The sequence below is a fragment of the Mastigoproctus giganteus genome, chromosome 10 (assembly GCF_048544385.1).
Source record: "Mastigoproctus giganteus isolate SK-2022 chromosome 10, ASM4854438v1, whole genome shotgun sequence".
Classification (NCBI taxonomy): Eukaryota; Metazoa; Arthropoda; class Arachnida; order Uropygi; family Thelyphonidae; genus Mastigoproctus; species Mastigoproctus giganteus.
This window is the reverse complement of record NC_143584.1, coordinates 114,074,364-114,096,000: the sequence shown is the minus strand read 5'-3', so window position 1 is coordinate 114,096,000 and position 21,637 is coordinate 114,074,364. Positions and strand designations below refer to the sequence as shown.

General features: G+C 36.5%; 1 protein-coding gene across 1 annotated transcript in view; it reads left to right on the top strand.

Moving 5' to 3' along the window:
• bor (ATPase family AAA domain containing bor) overlaps positions 1-21,637 on the top strand; it is a 232,496-nt gene that overhangs the window by 92,808 nt on the left and 118,051 nt on the right. The window contains exon 6 of the mRNA XM_090383719.1: positions 13,863-13,932. Within this exon, the coding sequence (XP_090239845.1) occupies positions 13,863-13,932 (70 nt within the window). The remainder of the gene's footprint in view (positions 1-13,862; positions 13,933-21,637) is intronic.

Below are 21,637 nucleotides of genomic sequence, written 5' to 3'. Positions count from 1 at the left end.
CTTACACATTGTACTCCCCAAATTCCAGTTCTATATTCCTTATATCTTTGTGACACCACATCTCTGATATCCCAACAATATCTGCCTTTGATGTTTTGAGCAATACCTCAAATTCATCAAATTTATTTACCAAACTCCCAGCATTGGTGTATACATGCACCTCTTCCTATTCTTAGCTACCCTAATACAACCCATGTGTTTTCTTGTACTGCAATGACTTCCAGCAGTCTCTGAAATACCCTGCATCTTTTTTTTCCAGGCTGCTGCTCATTCCAATAGAAGCAGTGCAAGAATCACTTTCACATCTGCCCCCTCCATAGCCAGGTGGGCAGGAGTGGCAGTGCATAGCACAAGCTTCTTGATTAGACCGGGGTTCGAGCCCGTGACCACCAAATACAGAGGATGTGGAAAGGTCAGGGAATGACCACCACATATCCCCGGAGCAATATGGCCTTAGTTGCTAATGCTCATAAAAACAAAACAACAACTTTCATCTCTGCCAGTGGCTACTGTTAATCTATTAGTCCTTGTGTTACCCCTTCCGAACCACCTAACACTGCCTCGATAGTATCAGCAAATATTCTTGCACCCTTTCTATTTAAGTGTATCCATCCCTGTAGAAGCAGTCTCTCCTGTTAACAAGTACAGACCAGGCTGTACTTGTTAACAAGTACAGACCAGGCTGAAAAAAATTCTACCCCTTGATCCTTGCACAATCTTTCCAGGGCCGAATTGATCGACAAGGCTCTCATCATATACTCCCTCCTATCTTGTCTGGGCAGAATTGCAGACACTTTCAAATTCAACCTTAATTCACGACTTTTTTTTTTCAACAGTGACCTGTACCTGTTAAGTAATTCCGCCGGTCTCCTACTCTTAATATTATTAGTGTCAACATGTACAACAATATCACCTTTTGTGCCCTTAAAAGATGATATCTGCTCTACAATGTCATCAACCTTTGCCCTTGGTCGTGTTCCACCTATCCTTTTTACATATCATGTTCCCTGTTTTCCTGACAGTAGAGTCACCAACAACTATTAGTTCCTGTGGGACCAGCGCATTCTGCCTTGTGGGTTGCTGCTGTGTTGCGTGATGATCAAGTGCAAGCTCTGGCATTGATGTGGGCAGCTGAGAGCTCGATGGACCCCTCAATTTAGATCCTTCGAGGGCATCCACCCTGTCCTTCAAGCTCTCATATAGGCCTATAACAATGCTGAGTAGTTGCCTGATTTCCTCACACTCCTTACATTGCGTGTCATGTCCCGTACCTGATTGCTCTACAAACATCAAGCAAGCAGTGCATTTTAAAAATCTCTGATTCAGAGGGCAACTGCCCCCCTCCCCCTCAGTTTCTCCCCTGAGCCACAGCACTCCATTTAGCTTGAGCCTTTTGCTTTGCTGCTCTGGTCTGAGTCATGATTTCGATTCAATTTCAGTACAAAATTATAACCCTAAACTTGTATCCCAACACAGTTGTAACACTATATATCTATATATATTTTTTTCAGTATCGAGTATTATCTTCGAGTTCCGTTATATAACTTCGGTATCAAGTTATGTGTTAATTAATTATGTTATGTTTATAAAATCTAAGTCGTTATATGTATTTAGTTAAAAAGTAAAATTTAATCGACAATGAAGTTTAACAAGATTAATAAATTTTACTGATTAATTGATAATATTATATACTATACTAATCTATAACGTTGTATTATATAACAACGGTGGCAAGTTACAAATGGTAAATCTATGGACACTTAAATATTAATTAACTTCCAAAATCTCGCTGTCTCAATTCAGAATAAACCAAGGATCTTGACTAGGTCTATAAGCTACTTATAGAAAATAATTTAATATAACAGTTAGTCAACAAAGCGGCTAAATATAGCTAAAAAACTTCTTGTTCGCTGGATCTGCAAAATTTGTAAAACACGTGGATTGGATACCCTTACCAATACTAAGTAATAACCTACAAAATCTCTATCTAAGTTAAAATTTAAACTAAGTATTGTAACTAGGAATATAAAGCTACTCTAGAAAATAAGTTAATATGCCAATTTAAGTTAATAAATTTCATGTAAATAAATTTTCTGTAAATGAATTGTTGTTCTGTTCATAATGACAAGTAGCATGTGAATTTTTCTAGTTGGTAGTATATTTTAGTATTTGGTTATTGTGTTCTGACATTGAGCCAGTTGGACTTTTGATTGCTCTGTGACCTAATAATGTTCAGATCTGTTAAGTCATTGCTTTAAATCATCTATGATTGAGACTCAAAAACAGTTGTTGTATATTTCATAATTACAGTTTTCTCCATAAATCCACAGCATGTGTTCCACTTGGACTATGTGGGCTTTGAATTCCATTTTCCTGCTTCCACTTGCAAGTTGCTTATGGTATGGTGTGCCAGCTTCTTTTAGCCAGTGACATTTAACCATTTAGTTGATGTTCAGGTTCACATGGATTTCTGCAATTTATCTTTTTTGTGCTTTTCAAAAACTCTGTGCATGCAGCTGACACTCAGTATACTTTTAACAAAAAGTGTTATTGATTTCCTGTTGAAAATTCCAGAAATCCCCATCAATTACACTGGTTTGCATAGATTTTGATATTTCCAAAATTCATGGTGTTTTTGGGTATAGTTTGATTCCAAACTGTTTTTACTTACCATGTCCAGCTTTTTTACAAGTAGTAAGAATTGTTTCCGTAGATACACATTTTATGTATATGTGATATGCATGCCACTTCCTTTGTGACTTACAGGTATAGATGTGCCCTGTCAAGACCTGCAACTCAGGTAGCTGTATAAACTTGCAAAGTGTTTCTCCTCTTTCAGTTGTTTTCTGTTGCAGTCATGCTAACTAGAATCTGCTTCTAATGTGATTTTCACATTCTGTGTCTTTGACAATGGTAATTGTGGTTGTGTGGACAATCCAAATATATTTTGTTACATTTGCAGTAACCATGTTGTAGTAAAATAATGGCAGGATATAACATCATTTGTGAAAAATGCGTATGCCACATATTTTGGAATTAAATTAGGTGACAAAGATAAAAGTTCCCCCCCCAATAAAATGTCCCATACATGTGTGGAGAGCTTATAATTGTGGAAATATGGTAAAAAGAAAGCCAAGACATTGTTCATTCTCATGATGTGGAAGGAACCAAATCATATTAATAACTGCTACTTTTGTTCCATAAATGTAGCACGTTATGATGCGAAGAACAAGCAGAATATTATATACTCCAACAAACATTACTTCGCCTGTAATGCCAGTAACTCATTAACCTGAACTACCGCTATCAGATCCCGAATCTGAAATTTGTGATCTAGAGGATGATGCTAGCTATTGTGATGAAGAAATTCACTACTCTGGGCCACAGCTGTGACCTTCTACAATCTTATTTAAATCTAGCCAAAAGGTCTGCTGAGCTTGTCAATTCATGAGTGAAATCCAAGAATCTACCAGCCCCAGGAAGAGTCTTTTCAGAGTATAGCCATTGTGAAAAAGAATCGATTCCCCATTTTTCCGAAGAAGCTCAGTGATATATTGTAACAACATTCTTGCAGTTATCAATGAATTTCTTAGAATTTTCTACCAACCAACAGACTGGAGGCTGTTTATTGACATATTAAAGAAAAGCCTCAAAGTTCTCCTACATAATGGAAACATGTGTGCATTCATTCCTATAGCCCATTCAGTACACTTAAAAGAAAAGTAGAAAATATTAAGCTTTTTTTGGAAAATCAGCACATGGATTTTGGCTAGTGTATGGAGATTTTAAAGTTATTAGCCTGCTACTCTAGACAAACTTGATTGCACAAAAATTCCTTGATTCCTTGATTTCTGTGCTGGTGAAATAGCTGAGCAAGGTTTGAACATTGGGAATGAAAACTCTGTCCACCAAGCCAGTCTCTGACACCAGGTTCAAAGAACATTGAAGATGAACCGCTAGTAGTCAGAAATAAAGTACTGTTATCTCCTCTGCATATAACAGTTCAGTTTAATGAAATAGTTCATCCAAGCCCTAAATAAAGAAGGAAATTGTTTGAAGTATATTTGCACTAAATTCCCATCTTTGACATATGAAAAAAATAAAATCAGGAATTTTTGTGGATATCAAATCTACAAGCTACTGCTAAACTCTGTATTTGAAGTTTTTTTTTTTCTTTTTTTTTTTTTCACAAAAAACTCAGGCCTTTAAAAAAGGTGAACATATATATTTATAGAATAAAACTTGATAATTTACATTCACCGAGTATATAAAAATCTTATTAGATTGAAAATGTAAAATATAATAAAATTCTTAAAAACTTAACATTCCATAATAAAATGTATAAAAAAAAAACTGTAAAAAAAAAAGACAATGATATATATATATAAATTACAAAAATAATTAAATATCAGAAATTTATAAAGATGCATAAAAATCTTAGAAGAGGAAGCCATGAACTAAACCGAAAGAGACTGGCTTTAAAAATGTACTACACAATTTTTTGGCCAACAATAAACATCCAGATTATGAGAATGATTGTGAGTGACATGCTGGAGAACTTCAGAAAACTAGGCTGCAGTATGAATGTTAACTTATTTTGCTCTGATCTCAGTTTTTTTCCAAAATTTAGGTAGTTTAAGTGGAGGGAACAAGGGGGAAGGAATTTCAATATGATGGCCAAATACTGTTGGATGCTAAAAAGAGGAATAGTTACCAAAACTAGCTGCCTGAGGAAGTCAAAACATTTAACTCAGTATAGTGTAAGAAACCCATTTTGTGGCCATGTATACTTGACAGGAGGATATAACCTTTGATATTTCTATTTTTATATCAAAATAACCTATTCGTAAAATCTTTAAAAATGCAAAATAAACCAGAAGCTTGAAATTCCATTGAAACTGTATTTCAGATTACTTACAACAGTAAAACATCAGAAAACTTTTCTTAAAATGCAGACCATGTGTTATCAAAAAACAGGAAAAATACATAACCATATAAAATAACATAAAAATGCATGCACAATATGTAATGCCAGAGATATGCAATTTGTATTGTCAGTGGTACGAAGAAATGTCTTCTGTTGCAGAATAGTTTCATGTAACTCTTTCAAACTTTAAACAAATGAGCACAGTTTTTAGTGATCTAAATTGGTATTATGGTGATGACAAGGAAAGAATGTCTTGTGTTCACACCAAAATTACTTTTCATTTATATATAGTAACAAACTAATTTTTCCTACCTATGGATACATATCTTATATTAATTCTTGGATATTTCCTGTTGAAAAATTACCATATACAGTAAACCCTCAATTTAATGGATCCCGATATAACAGATGTCAGATTTAATGGACCGGGCAAATAATAATACAGTAATGTACATATTAATCTTGACCATATTATTGTTTTTAGGTTATACAAAACTTCAGTGTTATTATTAATTTACCTATTTCCATTATTGTTTTGATAATTACCTACTTTTATTTTTATAATCAAATTCAGGAAATTGTTTTTTATTCTTTCTGAAAATGTGTTCAAATAGCTGTTTTTCCAGATTCCAGATAACAGATAAGAACAGGCGGTGACTTGGGACACTAAACTGCAGGTCTACTGACTCGCTTTGTTTCGGTCTCAGTCTGCCTCAAGCTATCATGTGGTCAGGTTGTATACAGTGTTTCTGTGATTTCTGAATTGCGACTTTATTTATTAAATAATTTTGCAATCCTTACAATTTACAATGGCATCAAGTGATAGAGGAGTTAAAAGAAAGCATGTGAACTTAAATGTGTCATGGCACAGAAATTAGAGCTAATTGAGAAATTAGAACAAGGTGTGTCAGTAGCACGTTTGTGAAATTTACGGTGTAAAAAAACCAAAGTTTCTAATATCCATAAATCACAGGCCAAATTGCAACATAATTTTATATTGTACAGTACTGTATATTGTATTAAAGCCTTTTTTTTTTTACATTAAGAAAAATAAAAAATTACCCCCAACAGGTTACATCTGATTTAACGGCATTAACGGACACGCCTTCTCCCCTATTAGTCTGTTAAATTGAGGGTTTACTGTATATATCTCATTTCCCACAACCACCGGTTGCATATGGTAACAAATTATATTGTGTACAATTGAAAAATATTGCTACTTTATAGTTTATTAAGTAAATGTAAAAATTAATTTCTCGTGTTCCAAGTTTTTACACAATATTAGAACTTTTCCATTAATGAAAATGTTTTTTGAACTTTACTGGAAAAAAAATTTTCATTGATGTTTCTTGATGTTCAAGGCCTTTAATCTAATGCAATTTCTAATGTTTCTAACATATCTAGTTCACAACATCACTTACATTTGCAAGTTAACTGTTTTTAGTTATCTGAAAAGATTGGCTAGCATTTCATCAGAGATGATGACGAAGAGAAATAGTTTGAACAATCCAAACACGATGAATGTGATTTCTGTGAAGAACTTCATTATCACAATGAAACAGAAACTGGAGCAGATGACAGTTCAGAGCAGTTTTATATACAGGGTTGTTAAAATTAAAGTATCCCTATGTAGAGGGCTCTGGAGCAAGTTCTAAGGCTCATACTGAAGAGAAATTTAGTTAACAGGTACAATAAAGAATGCACTCGCCATTTATTGGAAAAAAAAATTAGTTACAAAATTTGTCACTATGTGGCGCTGTGGCAATACAAATCACTTGAACAGCGCTACAATTGTTCATTGTGGCCTTCATTTTGATCAACAACAGTTTCCATTCGAAGAACAGCATTTTCTACAGCAGAACGTAACATGTCAACTGGAATAGCCAGCACATGATGTCTAATGCTGTCCTTCAGGTCTGCCAGAGTTTGGACATTATACCTGGGACATTACTTCCCAATACACCTGGTTCTTCAAAAAAACCCCACAACCAGAAGTCGCATGGGGTGAGGTCTGGTGATCGGGGTGGTCAAGATATCTGGAAACAACGGCTGATAACCCATTCATCTGTAAAGTGTTGCCTTAGCAATCTTTGGACACAACGGTGGATAGATGTGGGGTGGCACATCATCTTGCATGAATATGGTATCCTGAAGGCACCCATGTTTTTGCAGCTCTGGTGTTGAGAAATTTGCTAACATTTCATAATATCACCATCCAGTGACGGAACAGGTGCCGGGTCCACTCGGTGTTACTTGTTCAAAAAATATGGCCCAATCATGAATGTGGCCGTAAATCCACACCACACTGTCACTTTTGGAGAATGCAACGGGACCTCTTGATTAATCCGAGGGTTTTCTGTTGCCCAAATGCAACAGTTGTGCGTATTCACTTGTCCATTTAAGCAGAAGTGGGCTTCATCACTCCAAAGGATGTTCGATGGCCAAGTGATATCCACTGTCATTCGTGCCAAAAACTGAAGTGCGTATGTGAAACGAATATCTGCATCTGCATCATACCTGCTTTAGCTGCTGTAGCATGTGCATCTTGTGAGGATAGAACGCAACACCTGACACATTACTAGCCTTACAGTGGAATATGGCATGTCCACTTCATGAGAAACAGCTGGCACACGTGCGCTACCACATGGAGATTGACTTGATAAATCCCTGACAGCCATGCCACATCTTCAACATGAAAGGAGTCCACTCGTTTTCGACCTCTACCTAGACACCAAGATGTCCTGTTGCTTCAAATTTCGCAATAATTTTGCACAGCACACACAGTCATAGGTCCACGCCATGTGCACTACTGATGCCGGAATTCTCTGATACCTGCAGCTGCATTGTTGCTGTTCTGATAATACAGCTTCACTAATAGTGCCTTTTCCTGCAACGTTGTTGGCATTGCTGCTGTAGTGCAGGCAAACATCTGTATGGTTTTTGAAGAGACTGCTTTGCTTTTATACAGTTCAGTAGAGCTGAGTAGTGGTGCTGAGTAGCTGTGCAAAATCATTGCGAAATTTGAAGCAACAGGACATCTTGGTGTCTAGGTAGAGGTCGAAAACGAGTGGACTCCTTTCATGTTGAAGATGTGGCATGGCTGTCGGGGATTTACAATTATGCAAATAACATAAGTTATTTGCATAATTGTAACTAATATAGTTACACACCATACAGTGACAAATTTTTTTTTTTTTCCAATAAATAGTGAGTGCATTCTTTATTGTACCTGTTATCCAAATTTCTCTTCAGTACGAGCCTTAGAACTCGCTCCAGAGCCCTCTACATAGGGATACTTTAATTTTAACAACCCGGTATATATATATATATATATACTTTATTTTATTTTTATTTTAATCCTTATTCTAATTTATATGGTTATATTTCAAACATCATGTAGAGAAATATGCTTTTTGCTGCCTCTGATGTATGCTGTACTCTCCTTTTTATTTTTTATTATGAAATATTCCGTTTTCCAACTATTTCAACATTATTTAAATATATGTATAATTATGTCACATGATAGTATTGGGCGAATTGCTAACGCTGCACCTGTACTGCCATCTATAGTTCATTATTCGTTTATATAAACGGCTTAAGTTTACTTTGTCAGTAGTGTGGCTTTGCACTGGAGTGCTTATGTCTGTTCTATTTTTGATTTTCGCTTCATCCGGACCACCGCTGTTTAATTCCCTGCATGGGCGGTTCGATCTGGGGATCGGTGTGGCGGACTGATCTTACGATCGATTCTCCTTTGCGGCGATTTGTTTAACGTTCGAAATGCAGCGATTCCCTGACCATTATTGGCCTTGTGGTCCTCTGTCGAGATGGGGCATAATGGTCAGTCTATTTTTGTCTATTTTTGTTTTGTTTTATTGTAGTGGTCTAAATCTCTGTTTGGTGATATTTCACATAATTTGGACCTGGTGCCGTCAGAGGGGGCACCATTAAATTTCTATTTAATTGGCTTTTAAATTTCAAAGAATTATTATTCATATATTTAGATTTTCTAAATTAATTTAAAGTTTCTGCTGCGATATTTTTACTCTTGTTACCCATCTCTTCTCTCCCTGCTTAATTTAGTTTTAATTTCGCCTCTTCGCTCTTGTCATGCCGTACTGCTGGATTACTTTATTTTATTTTAATCCTTATTCTAATTTATATGGTTTTATATATATATATATATATATATACACAGGGTGATTCACTACCAGTGCAACAAACTTGCCGGAGGTGTAGGGGGCACAAAAACGAATCGGAATCACATAGCATTACAGGGTCCGAAAAGCCTTCTTCACGCGATAGAGGACGTTGAACGGGAGGTCACGTGAACAGCGATCCCACTTGAAGTCAGCATTTGCGAACTGGTTCCCGAGGCAGTAGGATGGATGAGTATTCAAACATTGAACTGGCCGACATGCACCTCGCGTATGGAGCTGCGGACTAACGGGCGCGCCGCTCTGCGCATGTACCAGGAACGTTTCCCGCACAGGCGTGCTCCTCATCATACGATTTTCGCATGTGTGCACAGAAGGTTACGTGAGACTGGTTGTTTCTTGAGAGGTATCATGAATTGAGAGGGAACGACGAGAACGCCAGACAATGAGGAGAATGTTCTACGTCTTGGAGAAGGCAATCTGAGTACGAGTACTCGAGCGATAGACCAACGATTGGGTATTTCCCAATCCATTATATGGAGGATACTGTCAACAAACTAAATGAGTTCATATCATCTGCAACGCGTCCAATCATTGGAGCCTGCGGATTATCCACTCCGGAGGACTTTTGCTACTTGGTTTCTTCAACAGAAACGGTTCGCAAATGCTGACTTCCAGCGGGATCGCTGTTCACGCGACTCCCGTTCAACGTCCTCTACCACATGACAAAGGCATTTCGGACCCTGCAATGCTATGTGATTCGTCTTTGTGCCCCTACACCTCCTGCAAGTTTGTCGCACTGGTAGTGAATCACCCTGTAATACATCCTCCATGTGAATCTGTGGATTCTCATTATATTCTGTGTTTGCTATGTTGCTGTAATAATTAATTCAAGTTCTTAACTTTTGTGGAAAGTAATATTCTTGCATGGTGATAATGCTTAGTGTCTTTACTTTTTATGGTGTTTATAGTCTTGCAAGTAGGGATTTGAATTTGGACATCCAGGTACCTTGCGGATAGGTGACGAGCCTCACCCATGCGCAATTAACCTGGGGTTTAAATGGGGGCTAATTTTTAGCTCTAATAGGAGGGTTTTGATTCGTGGGAAAGATTTTTCTATGATACTATTAGAATAAATTTCGTTGGTTGCTGTTTGAGTTTTGCTTGTATGGGAGCATTTATATGGTGTTTGATGTAATTATCAGGTATATTGTTATCATTGAGGGTATTTTTCAGTTTTTTTAAAGCTTCTATCATGTTATCTGGGTTATTGCATTTATGTATAAACAGAAACGGGTATATATGAAGTGGAGGAGAAATTGTTGAAGATAAACACAAGAAAGACATCTGGGGTGGATGGAATCTATCCAGTTATATTAAAGGAGGCGGCGGCAAAGGAAGTAAGCAAACCCTTAGCCATAATTATGAGAGCTTCCCTGGACTCAGGGGAAGTATCCATGAGCTGGAGATTATTATTATTAGCCATGTGGTGCAAGGAAGCCCGAGGCTTATGCTGCACCAGCCAAAAAAAAAAATTCCTGCATTACCCTGAGTGAGAGAGAGAGAGAAGTAGAAAGGAATCACCAAGAAAGCAAGAAAGAGAAGAATGATGAAATCCAGCTCAGGACCCTGGGTTTGCCAAGCCCATACTGACTAGATGTGAGCCCCTGTGAAAATGTGACCCCAATCCACAAAGGAGGATCAAAGGGAGACACAGGTAATTACAGACCTGTTAGTTTAACTTCTGTTCCAGGAAAATTAATGGAGGCACAGGTTAAAGAAGTATTGCAGGATCATCTAGACAAGACTTCAGTTATAGCTTGGACACAGCATGGGTTTGTTAAGGAGAAGTCTTGTCTGACTAATTTGATTGGATACTATGATGTAGTCACAAAGGAACTGGAATCAAAGAATAACTTTGATATCATATATTTGGATCTTAGAAAAGCCTTTGATACTGTTGCACATGGAAGATTGCTGCATACATTGGAGCAGTGTGGCATTGGAGGCAAATTGCTGCTATGGATAAAGAGATGGTTGAGTGGGAAAAGAGAGAGAGTGGTAGTCAATGGATACTGCTCTTCGTGGACTAATGTTATTAGTGGAGTCCCTCAGGGTTCAATGTTGGATCCATTGTTGTTTTCTGTATTTATAAATGATATTGATGATGGTATATCAAGCTTAATGTCCAAGTTTGCACACTATACGAAGGTTGGCAGGGTTGTTAATGACACTAATGACAGTACACTGCTGCAACAGGATCTAAAAAAGTTGAGCAGATGGGTTGAGAGGTGGCAAATGAAGTTTAACATTGACAAACGTAAAGTACTACATATGGGAAGCAGTAATCCCAGAGTAACGTATCAACTCTGTGGTACCACACTGACTGTGGTAGAGAACGAAAAGGACCTGGAGGTAATTGTGCAGGCAGATATGAAGTTTTCTGAGTGGTGCAGACGGTCTGCAAGGGTAGCTCATGGTGTCTTGTCAATGATATACAGCAATGATATATAGACAGGGATAAGGAGATGATTATCCTCTTGTATAAGGCATTAGTCAGGCCTTGAGTACTGTATACAGGTCTGGAGGCCTCATTTTAGGAAGGATGTAGAGCTGTTGGAATGAGTACAGAGAAGGGCAACAAGATTAGTGAATGGAACAAAAGGTTGCTCTTACGAAGAAAGGCTTAAGTTTTGCAAATTACAGTGTCTGGAGACTAGGCACCTGCGTGGTGATCTGATTGAGGTGTATAAAGATTTAATGGTTTTAGCATGCTCAATGCTGATGGGATTCTTCCTCTTGCTCAGAATAATCACCTGAGAGGGCATAATTTCAAATTGAGGAAAGACTGTTGTAGGATAGATGTGCGGAAGTTTGCCTTTAGCCAGCGGGTGGTTAATTGCTGGAACAAACTTTCATCTGTTGTCGTAGAAGTTGATAGCTTAAATAGATTCAAGGCAGAACTTGACAAACATTTGGAGCGAGTGGAATGGTGAAATAAGGGGTTTTTTTTTTTTTTTCTGGCTGATGCTGTATAAGGTTGCTTTCTGGCATCATGTGCCTTTGCTAATGCTAATGAAACATTCTTTTAGTTTGGCTATGTGTCTGCTCAAAGCCCCTGAGGATGTTTGTTTGTTTGTTATTTGGTTTTTAGGAGCATTAGCAACTAAGGCCATATTGCTCTGGGAATATGCGGTGATCTCCCTTGACCTTTCCGCATCCTCCATATTTGGTGGTGACGGGCTCGAACCCCGGTATAATCAAGAAGCGTGAAGTAGGAAGTAGCAGGCATATGGCCAAGAGGAAGTAGCAGGCATATGGCCAAGAGGGTGAATGTTAATTTTCTTTAAATTTCTCTAATTTCTCCAATTAACTCCAATTTCTTTAAATTTTACATTAATTTCTGTGTGTTGCATATTAATATATATTTATATGTATCTATGGTACATTAGGCTATCCATTCCAGGACTATTTTATTGATAACTAGTGGATTGGTTGGGGTCACCACAAACCTGATGCTCCCAGTAGAACCAAATTTAATAATAAGAAGTATAAGTTTAGTACATATAAAAACTATGCCCTGTAATAATTAAAAGTCATCAGACACAACTCCAATATATACATATATATATATATATATATGTACATATGTATGTTTGCACTTGTAGAGGTTTAATAATAACTTTGGTGATATCTTGTTTTATTTCAGCTTTATTTTATTTTCAGTGTAAAAAGAAAATAGAACTCAATTCATTAACATATTTGCTGCCACTTATATTTGTAAGGGTCCCTTCATATGTGCCTTTAGTGTAACTTATAATATTTTTTCTAGAGTTTGATTTGATATCATTCTTAAATAAGTATTTGTAGGAATCAAGTGTCTTTTTCTGCACAAAAGAAAATGTTGCTTATTTGGACCCTGGCATGAATGAATTTTGCTGAATGCATATTATAGCATGCATTCAGCAAAGTAATGATTAGTTATAACTTTTGTCTTTCCACTCCATGTGATAAAGACCTGGACTCAAATCCCAGCAAGATGGTTTATGTTTTGTGAATTTTTTTTTTTTTTAACTCTATGGCTGAATTATTACGGGGGGAAAATCATGTAGCCTTTGCCACCAGAATGGACTGCATGGTTTTCATCTGGAAAAATAGGCAAAGAGACTGTAGAATACATGCAAATTTACAAACACAAATAAGTGTAGCCTTAATTGCTTGTGCCAAAAAAAACAAGCATACAAATGTTTTTGAATAAAATTGCCATAGGTTTTGCAAGAAAATATTTTAGTGTATATTAGCTTTATTACATACTCAACTTCACTTTATATTTCACTGTAGCTATTTATAATCCATGAAGCAGTTGAAACAAAGCACTGGCTTCTCCAGACACTTCATAAAATAACTTAAACTTATGTAAAGGATATATATATAAAACTATGAACCACATATACAACAACCTTTATAGCACTCTCTAGACAGTGCAATTGAAGCTAAGCAAAATCCCAGCTGTAATTTAAATAGCCCATAGTTTAATTGGTGTGCCAACATCGATCAGTTGTTCATTTCTTGTGCTTTTCCTTTTACAACATCATATATTGACTGCAATCAAAATGGATGCATATTTGCATGAAGGCACAACACTTGTGGTTTATTTTGGCACAAGTTTCATTCTGGCAGCTAATTTAAGAGTTAAAGTTTTCATAATATACAATAATGTTAATTTTCCAAGTATTAATTTGTTACAGTTTTTGTAAACTAATATTTACTTTTTATAGAACTGCAGGATCAGTGTTAGGAGCAGGATTCCAGGCTTTCATCAGTGATAGAGAAAGAGTTTTAGCAGCTGTAAGTAATAGTTGTGTGTATCATTCTTTTTTTTATTCTAAATATGGGCTATTCACAAATTAATCATGCAAATGCAGCTCTAAATAACTTTCATAAAGTTATTATGATTATAGTAATACAGTAAACCCCCGCTATTCGCGGGGGTTACGTTCCTGAGAAATGCCGCGAATACCGAAAACGCGAATACTGAGTTATGGCTTCCATAGTAATAAAGGGATTCCGTTCCAAAGTATGAAATATATAAGAAAAACTAGTCTAAAATTTTGTCTACGTATGTATTATATGTACCTTCATAATATGACTACGTACATAGACAGTACATAGTGAAATGCAAGCATATGGCATCGAAATGAAAATAAGAAACAATTTAATATTAAATGTAATATTTATTAGAAATTTCAAACAAATCTTTCAAACCAGCGTCTTTGCTAGCTAAAAAACCTATCCCGCCAGTGCTATCACCAGTTTTGCTAAAGCGTTGATAAGGAGTTTTGCGTTTTCACGAATGATGAGTGAATTTAACGGAATTTTATTTTGAGTTCGGTCTTCTATCCACAGATTTAAAGCTTTTTCCATTTTTTCTAATTTAACATCACAAGTTACAGAGCAAATTTTTGAAGCAATTAGCGGGTTTTCACGGACACTACGGCGGATTTTTTCTTCCGATTTTTTGATTGATCGTACCGTTGACTCATTGATTTTATAATGTTTTGCCACTGAGGAGACACTTTCACCATTAGAAATTTTATCTAATAACTCAATTTTATTCGCTAATGTCATCACCTTCTTTGATATTTTCACATTTCTCTTGTTATTCGTAGTCATATTTTTGTAGGGGTTAGAAAGAACTTGTCCACAATTAAGTCACTTTCTTCCGTTAACACACTCGAAAAAGTCTGTTTTACACTGCAAAACGGTAGATTTATCACTTTTTTAAGCATATCAATTTATAAATTGATAAATTTATTCAATTTCTAAGCATATAAATTAAAAGCAAACGACGAAACCTTCCATAACAAGCGCATAACACATATTGAACAAGGATTAGCGAGAAACATTCACGCTCGCGATTTTGTCACCCCTCTCCCCCACCCACTGAGCGATGTTTTGACCGGGAAAGATAATTTTAGCCACGCCCATGTTTTTTTATGGCGGAAAATATTCACGGCGCTTTAAAATTCACATTTTTTAGGTTTCATTTTATATTAAATCGGCGATCGCGAATACGCGAAACCGCGAATACAGATACCGCGAATAGCGGGGGTTTGCTGTAGTAATAGATGACAGTAATAGTTATCTTCTTTTTGGATGTTTGCTCTTAGTATACTTCAACAACAGTCCATTTGTAATATAAAAAGCATTATGCATCTTGCATTTGATTTCTCATTCTGTGTATTAGCTTTTTCATAGATTGTATTTTACATAACATTACAGGAACATATCAAGGTAGATTTCATTGGATTATGATGTATCTTCATCGCCAGTCTATTTTTTCATATTATTAAGAAAACTGCATACTTTCAGATGCCAGTGGAGGAGGGTTTGCCTGTCTTAAAATCATTAAAGCCTTCAAGTTGAGGAACCAAGAACTATTAAAGCAAACATATGCTCCATCTTGGTTTAAGCTTAAATCTCTGTGTGTGTGTGTGTGTGTGTGTGTGTGTGTGTGTGTGTGTGTGTGTGTGTGTGTGTGTGTGTGTGTGTGTGTGTGTGTGTGTGTGTGTGTGTGTGTGTGTGTGTGTGAGAGAGAGAGAGAGAGAGAGAGAGAGAACACATGTGCACAGAAATTCTTGTTTATCTCTATGCATGTAAAGAATGTAGGGAAACTTGACAAGTCATACTTACCCTTTATTAAAACTCTTTAAGTTACCTCATCAGCTATTGGATACGATCGTCACCACTGACCAATATCTGTATTATAAATTCTGCAAGGAGCCATATATGAAAGCCATGAAACAAGTATATGATTGCAAGAGTGGCATCTAAATAAAAAAAAAAAAAAACTGTGAAAATCTTTAAATACTAATGAAATGGTATGTTTTGAACAACATCAACCACATGGACCAAACAAGGTTGCTGATACAGTTTCTAATATCTAGACAGCTATAACCGCTGATCAATTGGCAATACCACTAGTAATACCACATCACAGCAATTGAGGGATCATTATTTTTACGATTTATTCTGCTCCCTATAATCTCCACAAAGCAGGGAAGTAATCAAAAGCTATTAGGTTTTCTATACCAACTAAGAGATACAGTTCAAGATTTAGAAGTAAATGGAGTCAAATGAACTGATAAGACTAGCGGCAGAAAATAAAAACACCCGGGATGTATATAAATTATCAAGGGATCAGAAACCTACATCAGGCAAACTAAGGCAGATTACGAGAAGTCTCTGGCAAAGAATGCAAAGAAAAATAGCAGACAAACTGAATAGATATTTTGCATCTACATTTGCACATGAAGAAGTTTTTAGGGAGCAGGTTGAGAGCTTGCATCATCCTTCAAAAGATGCTATTGCTTCTCTTTCATTTTGGATATTTTTTCAAACAACCGTATAAAAATGTGTGCTGACCAAGTTTTAACAAAATACAAACTGTTTACTGCAACCTTTGTGTCTATTACAGCAGTGCTTGATTGGCTACTTCTTTGCTGGTCCTTCACCATAACTTCACTTTTAAATGTTTCTACCACTTAAAAAATACTTCCAACCTTTTTAAAGCATTGGCTCTGTAGGCTTCTTGAATTATCTCTTATGTTTCTTGACTATTTTTCCCAGTTGAACACAATGTTCTCATGATTCTTTTAACTATAATAGAAACTTCTGCTTTGGCCACCATAGCAATTAGTATTCCCAGAACAGGTCACTGCATAAAGTGGAACAGGATGTGAGAAAGATTTGTTGTTTCAATGAGTTGAGATTCATTTTTATCATTGAAAACACATTTGATCAAGGGGATACAAAGTAGTAGAGTCAGATTGTTGTAAGATTATGACATAATGATACAGTGAGAAGCACCTCAGAAAAACCATCGGGACTGAAAGTAAAGCTCTTAGGGGGAGGGCAGGTGGATTAAGTTATGTAAAAGAATGATGCAAATGAAGTGCATCATACCATTAGGATTATTACTGAGACCATCATTAGACACTGGGAAATTGCTTTGAACTCAAAGTGCAGATGTTTCACCCATTTAAATGGGAGTGAATGTGAGGGAAATGAGTAACAGTAAATTGGAGAGTTTGACTTTTGTAGTGGGTAAGATAATAGAATCAGTGATTAAGGATACAATACAGAAACATTTTGATAAGAATGAAGCTGTGAAGGGACACAGAAAGCATTGCTCTGTGAAGGACAAGTCTTGTGTGACAAACCTGGATAATTATTATGGTGAAGTCAGTAAGCATTTAGATGCTGGAAGCAATTTCGGTATTGTGTACCTAGATTTTAGCAAAGCCTTTGATTTGGTTCCCCATGAGAAGCTATTGTAGCAAGTGGAGTTCCACTTGCTACATTAGTCCACTAGTGTTGGACCCCCCCCCCCTCTCTCTCTCTCTCTTGTTTTTTTTAATCAGTGATAATAATGGATCAGGGAAAGCTGTCATAGTTTATTGATGATTTAAAGGTGGGTAGGATTGTTAACAGTTGGGACCAGGCTATGCTGCTTCAGAATGATTTAGTTCTGTTATACTTATGACCTGAAAGATGGAAACTGAAGTTTAATTTTCCTAAATGTAAGATTTTGTTTGCATTTGGGGAAAAGAAATCAAGTCTGACATATAGATTAGAAGACACAATTAGAGGTGGTTTGGGATATGAGAAATTTAAGGATAAAGATTATGATAAAGCAGATAATAAAGTTTTCCTTGCAGTGCAAATGGGAGGAGGCACAAGAACATGTAGGGTGTACTATCAAGGATCGGTGGGACTTTTGTCTCCATGGAGAAGGAAGTTATTATTCCTCTTAATGAAAAAATAGCGAAACCTCATTTGGAATATTGTATTGAGGTCTGGAAATCTTACCTAGAAATGGACATAATTTCTAGAGAGGGTTGTTCCCGTGGAAAACATTTTAGAAGGCTCACATCTGGTGAGTATAGGCTTGGTACCACCAGGGTCCTGAGCTGGATCTTATCATTCTTCTCTTTCTTGGTGATTCCCTTTTACCTCTCTCTCTCTCTCTCTCTCTCTCAGGGTAACTTATAAATGTTATTTTATTGACTGGTGAGCAAAAGCCTCTGGCTTCCTTGCACCATATGGCAAATAATAATGTAGACTGCAGAGACTGGAGCCAAGACACACCTCTGGGGTGATCTGAGGGAGGTGGTTAAGGAATAAACAAAATGAATGGAGGAAATGTTTTTACATTAGCAGGGGAAACAAGAAGAAAGAGACACAAATATAAAATTTTGGAAAGAAGGTTAGATTCTTATAAAGTCCACCCTTGTTGATCATCGAAGTAAGTTGCTTCCCAAGATAGTTGGAGGTAGAGTGTCTCTGACAAGGTTCAAATTGGAATTGGATTGTTATTTTATGTAAATGGTTACATTGCAGTTAATTCAAGTTCTTTTTTTTTTTTTTTTTTTTGCTGATGTAGTTTGCTTCCTTACATTATTTCATCATTTGACCTGATTAATACTAAACATCCCCAAACCATGTCACCTTCTCTTTCTCCCAGTTTCATAGTTGGGGCAACACTTTCAAATAGTAAGCATTTTCTATGCATCTTCCATACCCATATGTTTGTCAGACTGGTAGAGCATGTAGCACGACTTGTTTGCTACATGGACTGATTTCCATTAATATCCACAGTCGAAGTTTCACATGCCTTGCAGCAGCATGCTAACTTGATTCTCTTCATATGTTTTGCTATCAAAGGCTTGTGGGCTGGTCTTACATAGAAATTTATGGTATGCAGCTCCAAACTGAGATTCTCTAGTATCTGATGGTATGGTTAGATAACCAGTTCTCAAGGCACGTTAGCTGCTGTCAGTCAGTGTTTATGCCTCTTAGGTAATTCTTTAGCTTGGTATCACCTCTGGACTTCTGTTTCTTGCAAACAAGCATTTTCCATATTGTTTTCCCTCTGAAACTGTTTAGTTTCAGAGGTGATTACATTTGTAAACAAATGTTGATTACATTTGTAATGATGAATTCTATTTTATAGGCTAAAATGTGTGGGTATTTTTTTTTGTAATCACATACAGTTTTCTACAATCAGAGAGAGCCTCTCTTGGCTTTTGTTAGAAGGGTGTATATATATAATTACACAGGGTGATTCACTACCAGTGCGACAGTAGGAGGAGGTGTAGGGGGCACAAGGATGAATCGGAATCACATAGCATTGCAGGGTCCGAAATGCCTTCATCATGCGGTAGAGGACATTGAACGGGAGGTCGCGTGAACAGTGATCCTGCTGGAAGTCAGCATTTGCGAACCGGTTCCCGAGGCAGTAGGATGAACGAGTATTCAAACGTTGAACTGGCCAACATGCACCTCGTGTATGGAGCTGCGGACTGTAAAGGGTGAGCTGCTCTGCGCCTGTACCAGGAACGTTTCCCACACAGGCATGCTCCTCATCATGCGATTTTCGCACGTATGCACAGAAGGTTACGTGAGACTGGTTGTTTCACGAGAGGTACCATGAATCGAGAGGGAACAACGAGAACACCAGACAATGAGGAGAATGTCCTACGTCTTGCAGAAGGCAATCAGAGTACGAGTACTCAAGCGATAGGCCAACGATTGGTTATTTCCCAATCCACTGTATGGAGGATACTGTCAACAAACCAAATGAGTTCATACCATTTGCAACGCGTCCAATCATTGGAGCTTGCGGATTATCCACTCCGGAGGACTTTTGCTACTTGGTTTCTTCAACAGAAACTGTTCACAAATGCTGACTTCCAGCGGGATCGCTGTTCACGTGACCTCCCGTTCAATGTCCTCTACCACATGACGAAGGCATTTCGAACCCTGCAATGCTATGTGATTCCGATTCGTCTTTGTGCCCCCTACACCTGCAAGTTTGTCGCACTGGTAGTGAATCACCCTGTATATATATATATATATATATATATATATATATATATATATATATATATATATATATATTAATGTAATATTTTATAGTAATAATTGATTATTTTGAGACCATAATATTACATATTGTTTTTGGATCTGATATTTTGAGTGATGTTGCATCCAGGAAGAGATTATTGTTAAATTCAAAAATATTTTATCTTCAGCCAAAAGTGAAATTAAATCCTATTTCGAATAAGATTAATGAAATAAAAGTGATGAAATGCTTGAAAAGTTATTTATTTTATAATTTTGTGATAAATAAATCTACTTCCTCTTGTCATGTAATTAGCCCATTCACTGCTTCCTTAATGCAAATATGTGGCATCGGATTTTAATCCACTTTGAGGGAAACCACCCTACTTTTAGAATTTTTTCTCCCAGTTTTACAGAAGGAAATCTGAATATTTTTGTCAAGAACCTTTGCCGGATGCTGATTAATTCAGCCATAGTGAGAAGAAAGTCCAAAAATGTTTCTGCCCTTTCCAATCCAAATTGACTCAGTCTCTTGGTTTTCAATCCTGGGTCAAAAAAAGTTGTCAGTAAAGCCAGCAGTGAAAATGTTAATAAATTTAGTTATAGCATGCATACTTATATCTACTTTAGCAATAATTAATGAAGTGTTCTCTTTGAATTTTGCAATAAGAGGTTTCTTGTATGCAGAAATAAAAAAAATTTTTCACTTGTACATATATCTGAATAATCAAGTTTTTGTAAAGTGATCACTAGTAATTTAGATTTCTATAATGACCACTCATATACCATGTGAATATTAAGATACTTTATTTAGCTATTAACTAAATCACTATACATTAAGGTAATGTTTTGGGAACCTTGCCAGACCCATCCATATATTAGATCTAGGTATGGACCAACCACAGTCCATCAAATTTGTGATTTTAGTGAAATGTTACCTTAATGTATAGTGATTTAGTTAATAGCTAAATGAACTATCTTAATATTCACATAGTACAAGAGTGGTCATTATACAAATAAAGATTCCATGGAAAGCCACCACAATGTCATATATTAGATCACCAAAAGTTTCATTCTTTCCTCAATGCAGATGCAATGTTTATATTTTATTTGTTTTCAGTAATTTGTATTATATTATTATGGTTTTTCGAATATTTTGCTTCTAGTGTTGTGTGAGGTTCTTTTAAGTGAGGAATCTGATTATATTCTCTTTTATGTTGATTGAATGATTAGAATAGAAATATAACATTCTTTCTGTATCTGTGGATCTTCTTTTGACAAATTTCTTAACTGTGGATATTTTGGATATTGTGGCCTTTATCAATTCTCTGTACAAAGTGCACGAGGGGACTGAATATTCTCCATGCTCTCTCAATATCTTGGGGTGCAGACTGATGCACCTTATTATGCATCTACTATGCACTTGTGTGATCTAAACTAGATTATGGATCCCAGGTATACACAGCAGCAAGAATTAGTGTACTTCAAAGGCTGAACTCCATCCATCAACAGGAGTAGTGCTACTCCTGTCCGTAGTGCTACTGGAGCATTTTGAACATCTCATGTCCTGAGCCTATACATGGAAGTAAATGAACAACCTTATTGCTGTGATGGAAACAGTTATCTCTAAAGTATGCTTTAAAACTGA